Source organism: Cynocephalus volans, chromosome 5 (assembly GCF_027409185.1).
Source record: "Cynocephalus volans isolate mCynVol1 chromosome 5, mCynVol1.pri, whole genome shotgun sequence".
Lineage (NCBI taxonomy): Eukaryota > Metazoa > Chordata > Mammalia > Dermoptera > Cynocephalidae > Cynocephalus > Cynocephalus volans.
Window position 1 is genome coordinate 12,127,095 of NC_084464.1, and position 16,017 is coordinate 12,143,111.

The 16,017-nt window shown below is 36.6% G+C and overlaps 1 protein-coding gene across 1 annotated transcript in view; it reads left to right on the plus strand.

Moving 5' to 3' along the window:
* LOC134378885 (uncharacterized) overlaps positions 1 to 16,017 on the plus strand; it is a 311,104-nt gene that overhangs the window by 8,834 nt on the left and 286,253 nt on the right. Inside the window, 1 exon segment of the mRNA XM_063098198.1 lies at positions 12,631 to 12,717. Coding sequence (XP_062954268.1) covers positions 12,631 to 12,717 — 87 coding nt within the window.

Consider the following 16,017-nt stretch of genomic DNA (forward strand, 5'->3'; position numbering starts at 1 on the left):
TAAGATGAGGTCAGAACAAAGATGATGTCTGTGATGAGTCTTAGGGTGGAAGTAAATATTACAGGTAAGCACTATCCAGTTGAAATATAATGTAAGCCACATGTAATTTTAAATTTTCTAATAGCCATCTTAACAGAATTAAGAAGAAACAGTTGAATTAATTTTCATAATATATTTTATTTAAACCAGTATCTCCAAAATCTTATTGTTTCAACTTATAATCAAGGTAAAAATCTAGAGATATTCTACATTGTTTTGGTACAAAGTCTTTGAAAGCCAGTGTGTACATTACACTGCCAACAAACCTCAGTGTGAACTAGCTCCATTCTGAGAGCTCCATCGGCTTACCACGATAGGTCTAGTCCCTATAGCTGAGAGATGAGAATGCGTGTGGAAGATAATAATTTTCAAGAGTGATATTTAGTTAACCTGGTTCTGGAAAATGGGGAGAGAGAAAATTTATAAGCTGAAAGTAGAGCAGAGTAGAAGAAACCAAAGGGAAGGAGATTTGGATGGAAAATTGAGGAATGATTTATCATCATTCTCATAAATCCAGTCCTTGACATAGGAAGGAGTTATACCTTCTCTATTCTGGAACAAAGCCAATTACAAAAACTGTACCTGATACATCTCTACAACTCTCCCCCCTTGGGAGATCCTCCAAGAAGTTCAATTACAAATGAGATATGCAATTTTATGGTCTGTGAACAAGGAAGAATATTTGAAATATGTGAATTTAGAAATGGTAGATATAGAACCCAATGTTTCTTGATAATACAATTTAAAAAAGAACATTTCTATTATCTTCCAACAAGGTTACTTAGCCAAAATAAAGGAGTTACATATTTTCCCCACAGTATTTTTACAGTTAGCACAAATTACCATCATATAAGTAAATATTGATACATTTCCCCCTTAAAGATACTTTTTAAAGGAAGGCATTGTACATTATAACAGAATTCCAATATTACTTTCTTTATCCAGATTATCTCAAGGAAATGTGAGATCATTAGATAAACATCAATTTAAATTATGAAGAAAACGTCTAGGAGGAGGATTTTCTGAAAACAAACTTCAGATAAAAACTATTTTAAATTTTTGATGGCTTGATCCCTTAGTATACTAGAAAAGTAATTAAAGTAAGTCCACATCCAACATTAGAAACAGGCAAAATAGGCAATGACTGAATGGTATGATTTTAAGATTGTTTGGAAGGCCTTTGTGCACCCTCAGATTCCACCTGTATTCTCCAATGTTAAGACACCCTTAGGAGTTTACCCATCTCAACATTCTCCAGGGAGAACGACAACATGCTGCAGGGCTGACCCGGTAAGTTGGTATCTCATTTTCCCAAGGTATGAACGGAGAACAAGACAGAAGGAAGCAGAACGGAGTTCTGGGTCCCTCCTCCCTGCCAATGCCCCGGCTCCTCCTAGCCCGCCCTGCTTTTGGTCCTCAACTGCTGAGGAAAGTCTGCCAGGCTTTGCCTCCCACTCTGCGTTCAGTTCTTCTACACCTTTTATTTGTAGGCAGACAATTAGACAAAATAATACCCCATCTGGTAGATACCCAGAGGAATTTACACACACGTGACTGCTTTGGGCTGCATGTCCTCCGCTCCATCTTGCCCGGAACTTGTGCTTCATGTTTGTATACTGCTTTTCTGACCCCAGTATCCCAGCTCATCCTCTTTGCTTACCACCGTCTTTGTCCTGGCCTGAGGATGATTGGCCTGTTGAGAAAGAGAAGTTCAGAATTATAGCAGCTGAAAGGGAGAGCGGCTGAGAAGATGAAAGAGAGACAGCTGGCTGAGCTTCCTAACCCAACAAGGGCTGAGGGCTGGCTGGGTAGAAAAGGCATCTTTGTTATTCTGAATGTATAAGGTGGTGACAGTAAAAAGGTAGTTAATGCCTGACTTCTAAATGGCAGTAACATGCAATCTGGGACAGACGTGAGAAGGGACTGTGGAAAGACTTTAGATAGGAAGAAACGGAAATAATTATAGAGCTCAATAGTAGAATAGTTAAACCAATGGTAAGTGATTTAATGGCAGTTGGGAAGTTTTTCCCTTTTATTTTCTTGCCTAATTTTCACTGAGGTTATTTCAAGACTGATAACTGCAAAGAAAGGAAATGAAGGTAATCGATTTTATTAATTATTGTTCAAGCAGGCATAGCTATACTTATTAATAAAAGCAGAGTTGAGGATATGAAGAGATTCAATACGCCTTTTCTCTATTTTCTCCTGGGAGTTGAGGACTGCTGTTGTTTCTGTGCTCCTTTGTTAGACATGACACGGTGGCATCTTCTAAGGGTGCAGATTGGCTGTTAGGATGCTTGTGTGAACATGTGTCACTTAGAGTTCCTTGGTGGTAAGTAGAAGAAACCATGTGTGGCTAATTTACACAGAAGGATTTAATGGTCTTGGAGAATTGATGGTGGGAATAGGCAGAAACCAAGGATCCTGGAGGTATAGGAAGCTGGAAACTCTTCCAAACACACGAGTAACTGTCTAAGTGCAGGAGCACTATGGTGGGTGCCCAGCGATCTTCCATCCTTGCTGCACTTACCCAAATTCAGCATCCCAGGGAACACACTTCATTGGCCATGCACAGGCCACTTGCTAGCCTCCTGGTTTTATCACTGGATAGATGAATTGCAGTCTTTTAGGTCCTCCTGGCTTCTGTAGTTGGAGAGAGGAGTCTGGAATTACTGGCCCATCAAGACTACACGAAATGGGACTAGGAAATTGTGATGCTGTTAGGGAGGAGAAATGGACACAAGACAGCAAGGACAAATACACCAAATAAAAATCTGATAAATGTCCCTTGCGCTTCACATGTCTTGAGTTATTTACTGATCATATCTTATTGATAATAATGTTAGTACAACCTAAATGAAAATGGAAGTGATATATGCATGGTATAAAATAATTTATGCAATATCTTGTTCAGAAGACATATATATTTATCATTATATATATATATATATATCACTGAAAATGCTTTATGTATCTCTCCATTTCCTCCTCCTCATTCACTGAAAAGATTATTTATTGAGCATTTTCTATTTTCCAAGCACTATGCCGGGTATAGGAGATATAAAAGTCAACAGAACAGACTTGGAGGATCTCTGTGTTCATGAAACATCTTATGTCAGCAAAGTCACATTGAGAATGACTATTGAGATTATAGCTGATTAATTTAGATTAGTCTGGCACTCTAAAAAGAACCAGTATTTTTTCGTATAAGATTTTACACCTATTTTATAAACAGTATTTCTTTGAGTGAATATTTCCAGAAGTATGGGCAAAATAGGAAAAAAGTGTGTGTGTATGCATGTGTGTGTGTGTGCACACACATGTGTACATGTGTAATACCATAAAGTATAACTGGGATTTCAGTTCAGTTGATTAAATTAAGCCATGCTCAGGCTAGGACTGATTGGTAGACTAAAGTGGCTTTTGTGGACTAATGTGGCTTTAAACAAACACAGGCTTTAAGTGAAAATAACTGAGATAGAAATTTAGGTTTTCTGATACAATGATGTGATCATCTGAGCAGTTGGACAGAAAATGCTTTTTTTAAAAAAAAACCTAGTTCTCTTTAAATATTGGTGAAATTTCTAAGAAGTACATTTTAGTCGTCAGAAAAAGAAGTACTATATCAAATAAATTCTATATTAAATTCAAGCTTCAGTGAGCTCTCTTTAACCACATTTGACTGGTTCATTTGTTGTCTTTCCATTTTAAGAAAGACTAAGATGCTTTCTGGGAAAAGACTAATTCTAAGGAAAGAGACAGGCATACAAGCTTGATCTTACACCAACATCTCAGGCCCAGAGAGGAAGGGTAGTTTTGGTCATAGTACAATGTTTGCCAGTCATATTGTTCCAGGAGCTAATCCTTAGGCATTTATTTCTGGATCTTAGGGAGAGGGACTTGGAGTAAAATCTGAGATCTCCATCAGTTAGCAGGGCCTCCGTAGCTCCACCTGCTGTTCTGTGTAACATGGAGGAAGAGCATGTGGTGGGGTGGGGAAGAAGATGGCATATACCCCTTCAACTTGGCATTTCTGATGGAGCATGGGATGCACAGACCTGAGAGTTCAAGGTTTGGTCAGAACCAAAGAAGATATTGGAGAGAACATGGCATGATTTACATACAGTGGGTACCAGCAGGAATCAGTGGTAGAGGTGATGGAGGTCACTGAGGTGGCCCCAGAAACAGCTCTAGAATCAGCAGGAAGTGCTTTCCATGTGGCTTTGTTGGGTGAAGGTACCACCAGCGTTTTCATGATGGATGTGGAGATATTCGTGGTTTGAAGAGCATCATTATGAGCATAGAATCCTTGTCAGCAGACAGCAAAGCAGAAGTCTGAGCAGTAGAGGAAGAAAATGGCAGATGTTTCAAAGAGGCTGAGAAGAATGAATTTTGAGCATATGTCATCTAAAGTCTTAGATCCTTCCAGAAGACACGAGGGTAGTTTGAGTTAACGGTAGGAGATCCATAATGATTATGCCTGAATTAGAGAAATCCTGGATTAGGGCTATAATTTTGATCCTAAATTTATCTTTGGACTTGTGTGGCCATTAGAAATACACGTGAACAAAAACTTGTAATAAAAATAACATATGAGTACTTGTGTGAAGCACATAATTCAAATAGTCTGGGCAAATATGTGATGAGAATTGTTTTTCCCCACAGTGTGCATAGCCTAGATTATTTTAGAAGTGATATTATATAAAACTGTTTACACTGTTCTCATTTATAGCTGGTTTTCCCTTAAGATGAAAAAAGGGTGTTTTAAAAAATATATGGAACATTTACAAAATATTTTTTTTTTGCTCTGGGACATTTCAACTATTATTAATAAAAAGAAAATATATAGGAAAATCATTTGCTTTAGGTTTATTGAACTGACCTGGATTAGTGTCTTTAGATACCATTTGGTTCCTGAGTGACTTGAATCTGTCTCATTGATTTGGAAGGCTAAAAATAAACCGTCAGGAAAGCATCTTTCTTACTGAAAAACAGACATATTTTATGTAGATATTATATATATATAAAATACTTGGTCAGTTTATACGAATCAATGTGTAGTTTCCTTTCCTATTCTCTCTCTCTCTTTTTTTAATGGAACAACAGAGTTCTAGAACAATGTTTGTCCAGTGGGGGAAAGAGCATTTTGATCCAACATTTGGGAATGTCAACAGAATACGAAGAGCCTAATTTATTTTCTCCTCAGAAGGAGCTGCTAATCCCAGGTAACCAGACAGGTTTGCCCAGGAAATAAGCAGAATGTCTAGTTGTATTGTCTTTTTCTGTTTCTGTTAATGGTAAAATTGAAGCCATTGGTAACACTTGACCAGCTCTTAAGCATAGTTATTTTTATGTCTTCTCTTCAAATTGATGTTAGCGAAATCCTCTAGTGTATGACTTTTAAAATAATATTTTCTAAAATCTGTCATAGGTAGTTGGTTGAAGAAAGAGTCTTTGTAAGTATAATATTAATATTCGGGAATATTACTTTAATATTGCAGCTCAATGATGGCAGATGGATTTATGCACTTAAACCACTGGGTTTATATGCCAGTGACATTTATATACTTTGAAAATAAAAATATGAGCACAAAAATCTACATGATGACAAAAAGGATACTTAAGAATCTTAGAATCCTAGAAGTGCTTGAACTAGAGATCATCTAGCTGATTTTATAGAGGTCGGATAACTCTAATATAAACACAGCTGCACAGTTTTAAAAAAAAGCAGAGAAAAACTTCAGTTTTCTGATACATTGGTGACGTAGTCTGTGTCATAGCAATTGGATAGGTTACTTAACTGATTACTTACATCCTCTTAAATATTTGATACAATTTTTAAAAGGATTTCTTTCTTTCTTTTTTTTGCTACCAGTATAAGAAGTTTCACTATATCAGTGAAACTCCAAATAAATTTCAAACTTCAGGGCCGAGCCTGTGGAGCACTCGGGAGAGTGCGGCGCTGGGAGCGCGGTGACGCTCCCGCCGCGGGTTCGGATCCTATATATAGGACTGGCCGGTGCACTCACTGGCTGAGTGCCGGTCACGAAAAAGACAAAAAGAAAAAAAAAAAGAATTTCAAACTTCATTAGGCCACCATTATAACTGAAGTTCAAAAGTTGCTTTTCATTTTAAGAAAAAAATGTTTATGACCTTAGTATTTTATGCTTTTAGAAAAAAAAAAACAAACAACAGTCCTTAATCTCTATAATTCCATTTAGATTTTCTTTTAGATTCTTTTTGTTTTCTGTCAAAAAGAATTTAATAGAAAATAAGATTTTCTTTAGGCTTCATCAGATTAATTGATCAAAAACCCTAAAAAGGAAAGCTAGAAGTCCTGGACTCTTTGCTTCATGAGATAATTTGTCTATAAATTACCTGAATATTTACAGAAAGAATTATTAATTTTGTCTAAACTAAATATAGTGATCCAATATATTGATTGCTTTTATATTGAAGTGTGCTTCAGCGTGATGGAAAGCATTACTACCTGAATAAACCCTTAAATACAACACACGTGTATGAGTAATCCTAGATCCATGAGGGAGATGTATTTGGTAAGTGAATGAAAGTACAATTGGAAAAACTAGAGGGTGATTGATGTCTAATGTCAGGGACTTCATAGTTTGAAAGGAATATTCCAAGCTGTATAAATACAATTTATTTATATGGAGGATAATGTTGCCAGGCTCCAACTAGAAAAAAAGAAAACCTACTTTGATATAACTTTTGGAGGAATCTTACATCTGGAGGGAAAAACAATGTATTTACACTTAACCTTCGAATTACCACAACTACTGAAATACTGGAAGTATCTTGCTGTTTAGAAGTTAGGTACTTAGGGACAAGCTTCAACTCTTTGCAGATTCTAGGTCCAGCAGAGCACAGGGTGCATGAAAGCCTTGGGGTAATGCAGGATAACGCCCTGCAGCAATTACATGCTCAACAGCACTCTGGTGGTTTGCAAGTTAAAGTGCTTCTAATTTACCAAGAGGGAGGGCCTTAGGGGAAGAAAGACTATGGCTCAATTAATTAGAACTGGTTAGCAAACTTCAACCATATTTAGATTTTCAAATCACTATATATCAAATACCGACAAGATTTAGAAAGGAAGCAAAGACAAGTAGTCGAGAAAGCTAATTTGTCCAATATGTCCAGTTCTTGAATATTGTGTTAGCAGCAGACCACCTTTATAGAAGAAAAGGGAAATAGTACCAAATTTCTGTTTCTAACTTGCTGTTTTTACCTCGGCTTATCAGTTTGACTTTTCTGGGTAAGATTAATAATCTTGATAACCACCTATGGATTCCTATGAAAGTCTAATATGAATTAATTAATTACTGAGGGTTACCAGAAGCTTTATCATGAGTTTTGGTTTTTTACTTATTCATTTTATCTTCTAAGTGGCTGTTGTTGGTATTTAGAAAAGTTAATAATTCATTATGATTATCTGGTTGTTTTTCAGTCAAATCTGTTATGTTTTCATGACGTGGAATCACATTATCTTCAAATAATAATTATATAGCATATTAATTTTTTTCAATAACTTCAGCTTTTATTTCCCTTATTTTTGTCCTAACCACTTTGAAAAAGATTTCAGAGAGAATTTAGGATAATAATATTGACAGTGGACATCCAAGTCATAGTTTGTGTTTTTGTCATTAGGTTGTTTTTTTTGTTTGTTTGGATTATTTTTTGTTGTTTTGTTTTGATATTTAGTATAATAGAGTCTTGGTTTAGGATAACTATTTTTTACCATGTTAAGAAATATTCTTATACCTTTAGTTGCCTTTATTTCAATCTTATAAAAATAGCATTTGAGTGGATTTAGTATAGTAGAGCACGTTTAAGTTTGACATAGTTCCCACTATCCTGTATTGTAGTACAGTCTCCTGGTTTCTGCATTCGTTTTTCATATATTTATGGAATCTGTCTGGCCTCATGACATTTAAACTTGAGATCTTTCTGTTGGATTTTCAAAGTGGGGAAAATACGACATTTTCCCAGATTTATTTACAAAGTGCATAGGCATCAAATTTAATTTTAGTTTTCTAAGCTTCACACCTTTAAAAGGGGTAATGTTCAGGAGAATATCCTATTTTGTAAAATTCTGGTGCATGACTATAATCATAGAATATAAATTGTTTAGTTTATGTGCAGGCCTTGTGCTTATTTCATTTATGTTCTATTATAGAAAACACGGTGATGGTTGCTAAAAAGCTGAGCTCAAGCAGGTGGATTCTCTGGAAAAGGACAAGAATGGAGCCAATGAAAACCTCCTGAGGAAGAGACAGATGCATTCAGATTTTCCTCCTCTCGAGCTAATGCAGTGAATAGGAAAGGAAGTGATTGCCTCGTTGAGTCAAGACACTAGATGATTTTTACTAACCTTCCTCTGGTGGCCAATTTCATTCTCACTTTTACAGCCCCCAAGGAACTGCATGGGTGCACACTGGAGGGTTTCCTGACCAAAGTTCATGTATGGTGTAATTTAAGTAAAAGCCCTGATTATATTCTGTGCTGCTCTGAGTTAAATGATAGGAAAACCTGATATGTGTGGAAGGGCAGAAAGCAAGCACCTGTGTTTTCCTCCCCTAATTCAGTAAAAAATAGCCCAAGAAATGTTGATTCTCAACATTGAACAGCTAATGCTAGAAAACTGGAGGCAAAAATAGAATATTGATTGAGTATTGACAAGACTAATTTACTTATTTATTAGTTTATGTATTACATCTGATCGCTTGAATATAGAATTATACTTCAACGTGTATATATATATATATATATGCATATGTGATTGTGATATTATTCATCTGAATATCACAAAGAGCTCAGTATCAGCCTTATTAAAACCTATCATATTTGTATTGCTAAATGCCCTACTTTGAATTTCTCCGTGGGTCTGTCTATTTTCCTGTGAGATGGTTTTAGATATATCTAAAAACATACCCTGAATGATTAGGATAATTTTTGGGATTTATCCTATTAGCAATCTACCTTCTAGTAATATACACCCTATCCTAAAACCATCCCACTTTATTAAATCCTGACGCCACCAAATGAAACATAAGCAAGGGGAGTTATTGTTAAGACGAAGTCTATATTCTTCCAAATTTATAAGTTTCCATGTGCTTTACCACCCTAAACTCTACCTGCTGTATTTAAATTATTGGCTTATCAAGGCAAGATATACCAATGAAAAGGAATAATCATCTTATTATTTGACAGTGGGTTCTGATTTATGTTATAAAAAGCAATTGACAAAATTAGTTATAAATAATAAATAATAATAAATGCATTATAGCTTCACTATTTCAATTGTCTTGGGAACATAGTGTTTTTATGCTGAGAGGCATCCTTTGTTTGAAATGAAGGTATGTGCAAGAGATGCAGCCCCCACTGCTTTCTGGGGGGCCTGGTCATTCTTACATGGCTCTATTTTTTCTGCACATCATTTATCACAATTTAATAAACTATAAAATATACACCTTTATTGTATTCATTCTGCCACTCAGAATGCAAGCTTAGCGTAGGGAGGGATTTTTGAGTGTTTTAACTGATATAGTCACATAATAAGCACTCAATAAATACTGACTGGATGAATGAATGGATATGAAACATCGTATCAGTATAAGGTGACACTGTACAATAATAGATTCCATTATTTACTTTACTGACTTGTAACTTTAGGAGGCTGAAAATAATTGAGCCTAATATAACCCACTTCTCACGCCTTGTGTCTTTTCTCCTTCGCCCAAGCTGCTGCTTCTGTCAAAAACTCCTTTCCCCTGTAGTTTTAACTTGGTTAATTCCTAATCACTTTTCAAAAACTTACTTCAGGTAGAAATGTACTCCAGGAAGTCTTTTTCTTTTTTTTTTTTTTAAAAAAAGATGACCAGTCAGGGGATCTTAACCCTTGACTTGGTGTTGTCAGCACCACGCTCTCCCAAGTGAGCCACTGGCCGGCCCTCAGTAAGTCTTTAAAACCCTCACTATGGATTAGAGACTTCTCCTATCTGCTCAGACAGAGAACTCCATCCTTTACCACGATGCAACGGGACTTCAAAAAGTTCATGGAAAGATTTGTATTGCCTTTTAATTCTGTTTTTTCACAAACTTTTCAAAGTACCCTTGTATTAAATCCACTGGATTATGTATGTTTAGCATCCTTGTTCTCTCAGAGGGGTGAGTGTCTGAAGGCAGGTGTCCCAGTTTTGTTTTTTTTAATCTAGACAGAGTGTTTGGTTCCTAGAAGGTACTCGATCAATAAGAGAGTTGAGGGATGGGTTGTGGAGGAAAGGAGAGAGGGGAGGGGGAAGAGAGAGGGGGCGAGGAAAGAAGGGTGATCAAAAGTTGACAACTTGTTGCTCATTTTAATCAAGGAAGCATCTAGCCAATGAAAGGATTTGGGTGTTGCAATAGGTTTCCAAGAGAGGTTTGTTTAATTAATGAATTCAGTCCATGTTAGGAGCACCACTGTGTGCCAGGCACTATTCTAGGCACTGAGGGTGCTGTGGCGAGCAAAAAGAGCGCCTTTGCCCTGGTGGAGGTCATGTTTTAGTGGGGGAGACAGACAACAGAGAAGTATAATCTTGTACTTGTGCAATACATAGCATAATGTATAATATAATATAAAATGCATATAACTTATTAAAATGCATGAATTCTATACTTACGTAATATAATATAGAACTTGGGGATCTTTAAAGGGAACTATTGATGGAGTGTCAAGGACTGACTCTTGCTCAAGGAACCTCAGAATTCTCTCCTTGCAAAATGCTATGTGCGGTATCCCAGGACGGGAAATAAGAAATGAATCATTCCAGGGGTGACATTTATAACTTACACGTGTTCAGCAACCTGCAGTAATGTGGAAGGAGCAACGTGTACAGACCATAGGGGCCCATCTTCCAGTCTGCATGGCTCCCAGGAGAAGCCTCCTTCCTGGCCAGGACCCCAGCAAGACCCTAAAGTCTTGTGCGACGGCAGGGATGGAAATAGACTGGGAACCTAAAAACCCATTACACTTCTCAAGACGTTTGGTTAAAAATGACTTAACTTTGTTTCCCTCTCCAAGGTCTTGATTGTCTTGGTATTTATATACTAACGAGTTATTTTAGTAGGCAAAAAACTTGAGTTTTGTAGTTTTGCGTTAGACTGGGGAGGCTTCCAGGGCATGGTAGCAGTATTGGTATGGCGGTATAATAAGGAGTGTGCTACCAACTTTGCTTTAATGTAGGTGGATTCTTTTGCCAGCACACTGAAGAGTGTACTTAGAGTATCACAGTGCTTTGTGGTAGAGGGAAAAACAAAGGAACAAACAATTGCAGTGAATGACATCGAATGGCTGCGTTATCGATGGACATCGCACTTTGGGGACGGCCACGATTCATACCAGCCTAGTAGCTGCTGACAGATAAGTCACAAAAGTGAAACTCATCTATTTTGTCTTTATTGAGACCTCAAGGTAAAGCAGATTTTCAGTCCTTGTACTTACTGCGTTGACAGAACAGACACTATTACCAAAAATGTGCCAGTCCAAAAAGAGAAATTAAACCTAGATCCCTATCAAAATTTCACTTAGCCTTGGCAAAGGAGCTGCTGTTTGGGTTACTTTTGATCCTGAAACACATGCACTGTGGAGAATCAGAGCATGTTTTGTAAGCATTAACCCTCCTCTGTGAGGCACATATTCAGAGGTGTTTTTTTCACCCACGAGGCTTTATTTCTTTCGCAGTGTTTGAGGCAACTTGAATTATAGTTCAAGGAGGTTACAATTTGCTGAATGCAAATTACAAGCAACAGACACATTCATTTTAGTCTGCAGGAAGTATGAAACGATTTGGAAAATTGATAGCAGAACTTTTTTCTATTACAAAGTCATACCCAGTGCTACAGTTTGGTTATCATGAATAAGTGAGAATCGGGAAGTGAGATATTTGGGCTTGTGGTGTTGAAATGGTTAATGTGTGTCGAATACGATTTCTTGCTAAATTATTTGTACTTTCCCTTCGTGTTAAAGTTGATATAAAAAAGACTTGTAAGCAGGCCTCTGTCTTTTCTTTTACTTTCCTTCCTTCTTTCCTCTCTCATTCTGTATGTTTCATTTCATTTAACTATCAACATGAAACTTTTGCTAGTTTCTCATAAATAAGATGCTGCTAGGTTGGCTGTGGAACTCTGGACATAACAACATGGTACACTTAGTGAAATCGAAGTGAGTAATTAGAATCTTCAGTAAACTCTACACATCATTAACATCCAGAAATATTTACTCATTTCTTGAGTCTGTCCTAAAAATACTTTGGCTTAAGTTTTATTATTATTATTATTCTAAAGTCTACATTTGATCATTTTCTCATTAATTTTTTTTAGCAACAGAAAGATAGTGTGAACTTGTTTCTTGAATGACCTTTTCTGACGTTTTGCAAGATGATAATTACACAGAAAGGGAGCCTGGAAGACTTGTAAAAAAATTAAGCTTGTAAAGTTGCTAAAATGGTCCTCTGTGCTGGTGTCGATTTCAAAATTAACATTTTGGTTCATGTGCTTCTAATAATCACTAACCCTTACCTCGTGTACTTTCCACAGGAAATGAATACGGCAGAAATTACTTTGACCCACTGATGGATGAGGAAATAAACCCAAGGCAGTGTAGGATGGAGGTCAGCAGAGAGGGTGAGCTAGAATTAAGTATGTAATTTTTGTGTCAGAATATTCTTTTTCATTCATGAAAATGAGGTGACAAAGATCACACATGCAGTTCCGTTTAGATTTTGCAGCTTACAATTTAAATGGTAAGTTTAAACCACTAACAACATGATGGGCAGGCAGTGAAGGTAATTTTTCATCAAGGACAGCAAACTGGTCAGATGAAGGAAGCAACAATCTTCTTCCATCTGGTGCTACTGTAAGCTCTTTGGTGCCATTATAAGGCCCATGTTATGCATCTGAGAAGCATCATCGCTTTACAAGCACATCTCTGCTCTTCTAATTTAAAATGAGCATTCCTCCATAAAATGCACTTAGCCCATGAGATTTCCATGCTGTGACTATTAAATTCCTTTCACTGAATGAATGAAACCTAAGTTTTGAGGTGCAGAGATATGATAACAATTCCCTCTTCTATAATCTTGAATCTAGCTGCGGTTCTAAAATAACAATTCAAAATCACTCCTTAGGTGCATGTACCACTGTGCATATTTTAGAGTTAACAAAACACTGTAGGGTTTACAAAGGTTATTGACGAGATCATGACAGTGACAAATATTTCTTAGAGTCATTTGCAATCCCAAAGCTCATATTCCACCATTGGGTACCAGTCATTGAATCTGCACTTTTTAATGAAAGACTGGGATAAATTCTCACACAAAAAAGGGCTGTGCAAAAAAAAAAAAAAAAAAAAAAAAAATTTTTTTTACAAAACAGTTCTCAATAAACTAAATCTATTTTTAAATGATGCAGAATCCACAGGTATCATCAAAAGACATGTGCAAGATAAGAGAAGGACTTGGTCCCAGGGCCAGTTTTTACCATATAGCTCAAAAGACAGGGTGAATTTGAAAGTGGAAAATGTCAACCTTTTATGTGCCCCAAATACACTTGAAGGGTGAGAGACCATCCCACTGACTTCTGGGGAGTGGTGTCAATTGAATTATCAGCAGAAGTCTGTTTTAATTTCTTAGAGATCACGCTATATAGTCATATTTGGTGGAATTTTTGTAATGCAAGGACTGCCTGATTTAGGAAAGGAGATTCCATGAGATACGTTGAAAGAATAAAGAGTGGCTCTAACTATGGACAGGTAATTTTCATAAAACAGAGTGTTGCCGGTCACCTTTTTCCCTTCCCTTCTCAGCCGTTCCTGCCCATGTTTTGGAGCAGGCAGCCCATTCTCGACACGTTTTGGAGCAGACAGTCCTGCCTCGAGCCTCCTTTCCAGTGAGCTCCCTCCTTGTAATCCTTTCGGTTTTCCTTCCCCCACTTCCATAACCGCCTTCCCACCTCTTCTCTTCTGCCCCCATTTTTTTTTCTCATTTCTCCCCAGTGTTTTTCTTTCTCTTCTTCTCTCTGAAGTTCTTTTTTATCTGGAAGATTCATCATAGTATATATGTTGAAAAAAGTTCTCTATTTCATGTCATTTGTGTGGATTGAACACTTTAGATTCCTTTCTCTCTCAAAATAGGCAAGAATCTTTGTATTTTCATATTCTCTAAGCTATTTGTTTTCCCCCTATGACTCAGGTAGGAACTTGTGGTTGAAAAAAAAAAAAAAGGTTATCTCCAGTCTGTTAAATTCTTCATGAGATTAATTGTTTTGTTGCCATGGGACCCTGTACTCGTATATTTATATGCTATAAATGAAGTGCGGTGGGCCACTCAAAAGATCAGTTTGCTATACATTTCTGCCACCTTTTAGGGTGTTTTCATGAACGATGTACAAAAGGCACTCTCCTAAGAGCCAAGCCCACGCACTGCATGTGGTATCAAGAAGAGAGAATTGAATGGAAACTCCACATGGGAAGGGACTCAATGCATCCTGTTCATTCATTGCTATATCTTCAGAACTTAGCTTTTCATGAATAATTAGTATGGGATTCATATTGTCCAAAAACTAATGAATGACAAATGACTCTGCACTTTTGTATTAGCTCGTAAATTTGATGTGACCAAATGTTACACCTGTGAGATTAAACTGGTATTATTGTAAGACAAACTGTATCCTCCAGCATTCCGTTATGCGTCAAATGTAATGATTTTACATCGATATTTGAAAATATTTTTTTGGGGAAAAAAAAATAATGGTTTTCCTACAAGAATGTTCTGTGATGTGTTAACTTCCTCAGGATCATAATCTGACTTTCCATGAGCTACTACCATGATGCATTGGCTTTAGATTGAACTGCCAATTTCATCAGTGGACATTATTCTTTTGAACATCTATTTAAAGGGTTCTACTTCCTGAAATATTATATGTATATTATAATTTGAGTCTGCAATTCATGATGTCTTTTCCTTTTGCTTGGTGTTCAGACCTTCGCAGTTACTCCATTTAGGGGGTCAGATAGTGCTAATTAGCATATGGCATCTGTCCATATCCTCTACGGCACAGGCCTGAAGACCACGCAGGGTCACAACAGCAGTGCTGATGTGATGGGACCCGATGAGTGACAGCCTGAGGCAAAGGTGCATTTTGTGTGGCAGGATTTGAGGAACACCCCAAAGGTCTGCTTACCCCCTCTTTCTTCACTTTGGTTCAGCTTTGTTTTCATATTTATTTGTTTATAATTTATACTCAACTTGCTTCCAAAGTAATTTGGGGCAGCTTACAATAGAAATATAAATGCATGTGACTAGAGAAAAGTACAAATAAATATGAAAGGGGAATTTGAGAACAGCTACAAAAAGGGAGAAGAAAATGTACAAGAAACAAAGGACGATATTTTACTCTAAGTAAGCACTCATTTTTATTTTGAGCTTCTTGGAAATCAAGGTATAAAGGAAAATAGCATACGTAGGTAACTTCCAGTGTTTAATAGAAATTACACTCTTCTTCAGTGTGAGCAACGCACCACCAACACCACCACCATCATCGCTATTTTATTTTATTTTATTTTTTGAATTGAAACATAATTGAGTATACATATTTATGGAGTACAGAATCAACTATACTATTTTTTTATACTAAATTCTGGAAAAGTAATTGATGTCAATTTTTATATAGCAGAAATTGTAAAAATTATAAATACTTGCTTTGATAAGTGCTTACTAGTAGATACTTTTTATTTGATATAGCATATGGATTTGAGTGCTGCTATGTAGTAGACATGCAGCATTTTATTATTTTATAAAGTTGCATGTGCCCTGATATAGGTAATATTACCTTGTGGATCAGTCAATGTTCTCCAGAGGCAGAACCAATAGGATCTCTATCTCTATCTCTAACATGCATACATATTATATAATACATATATATCAG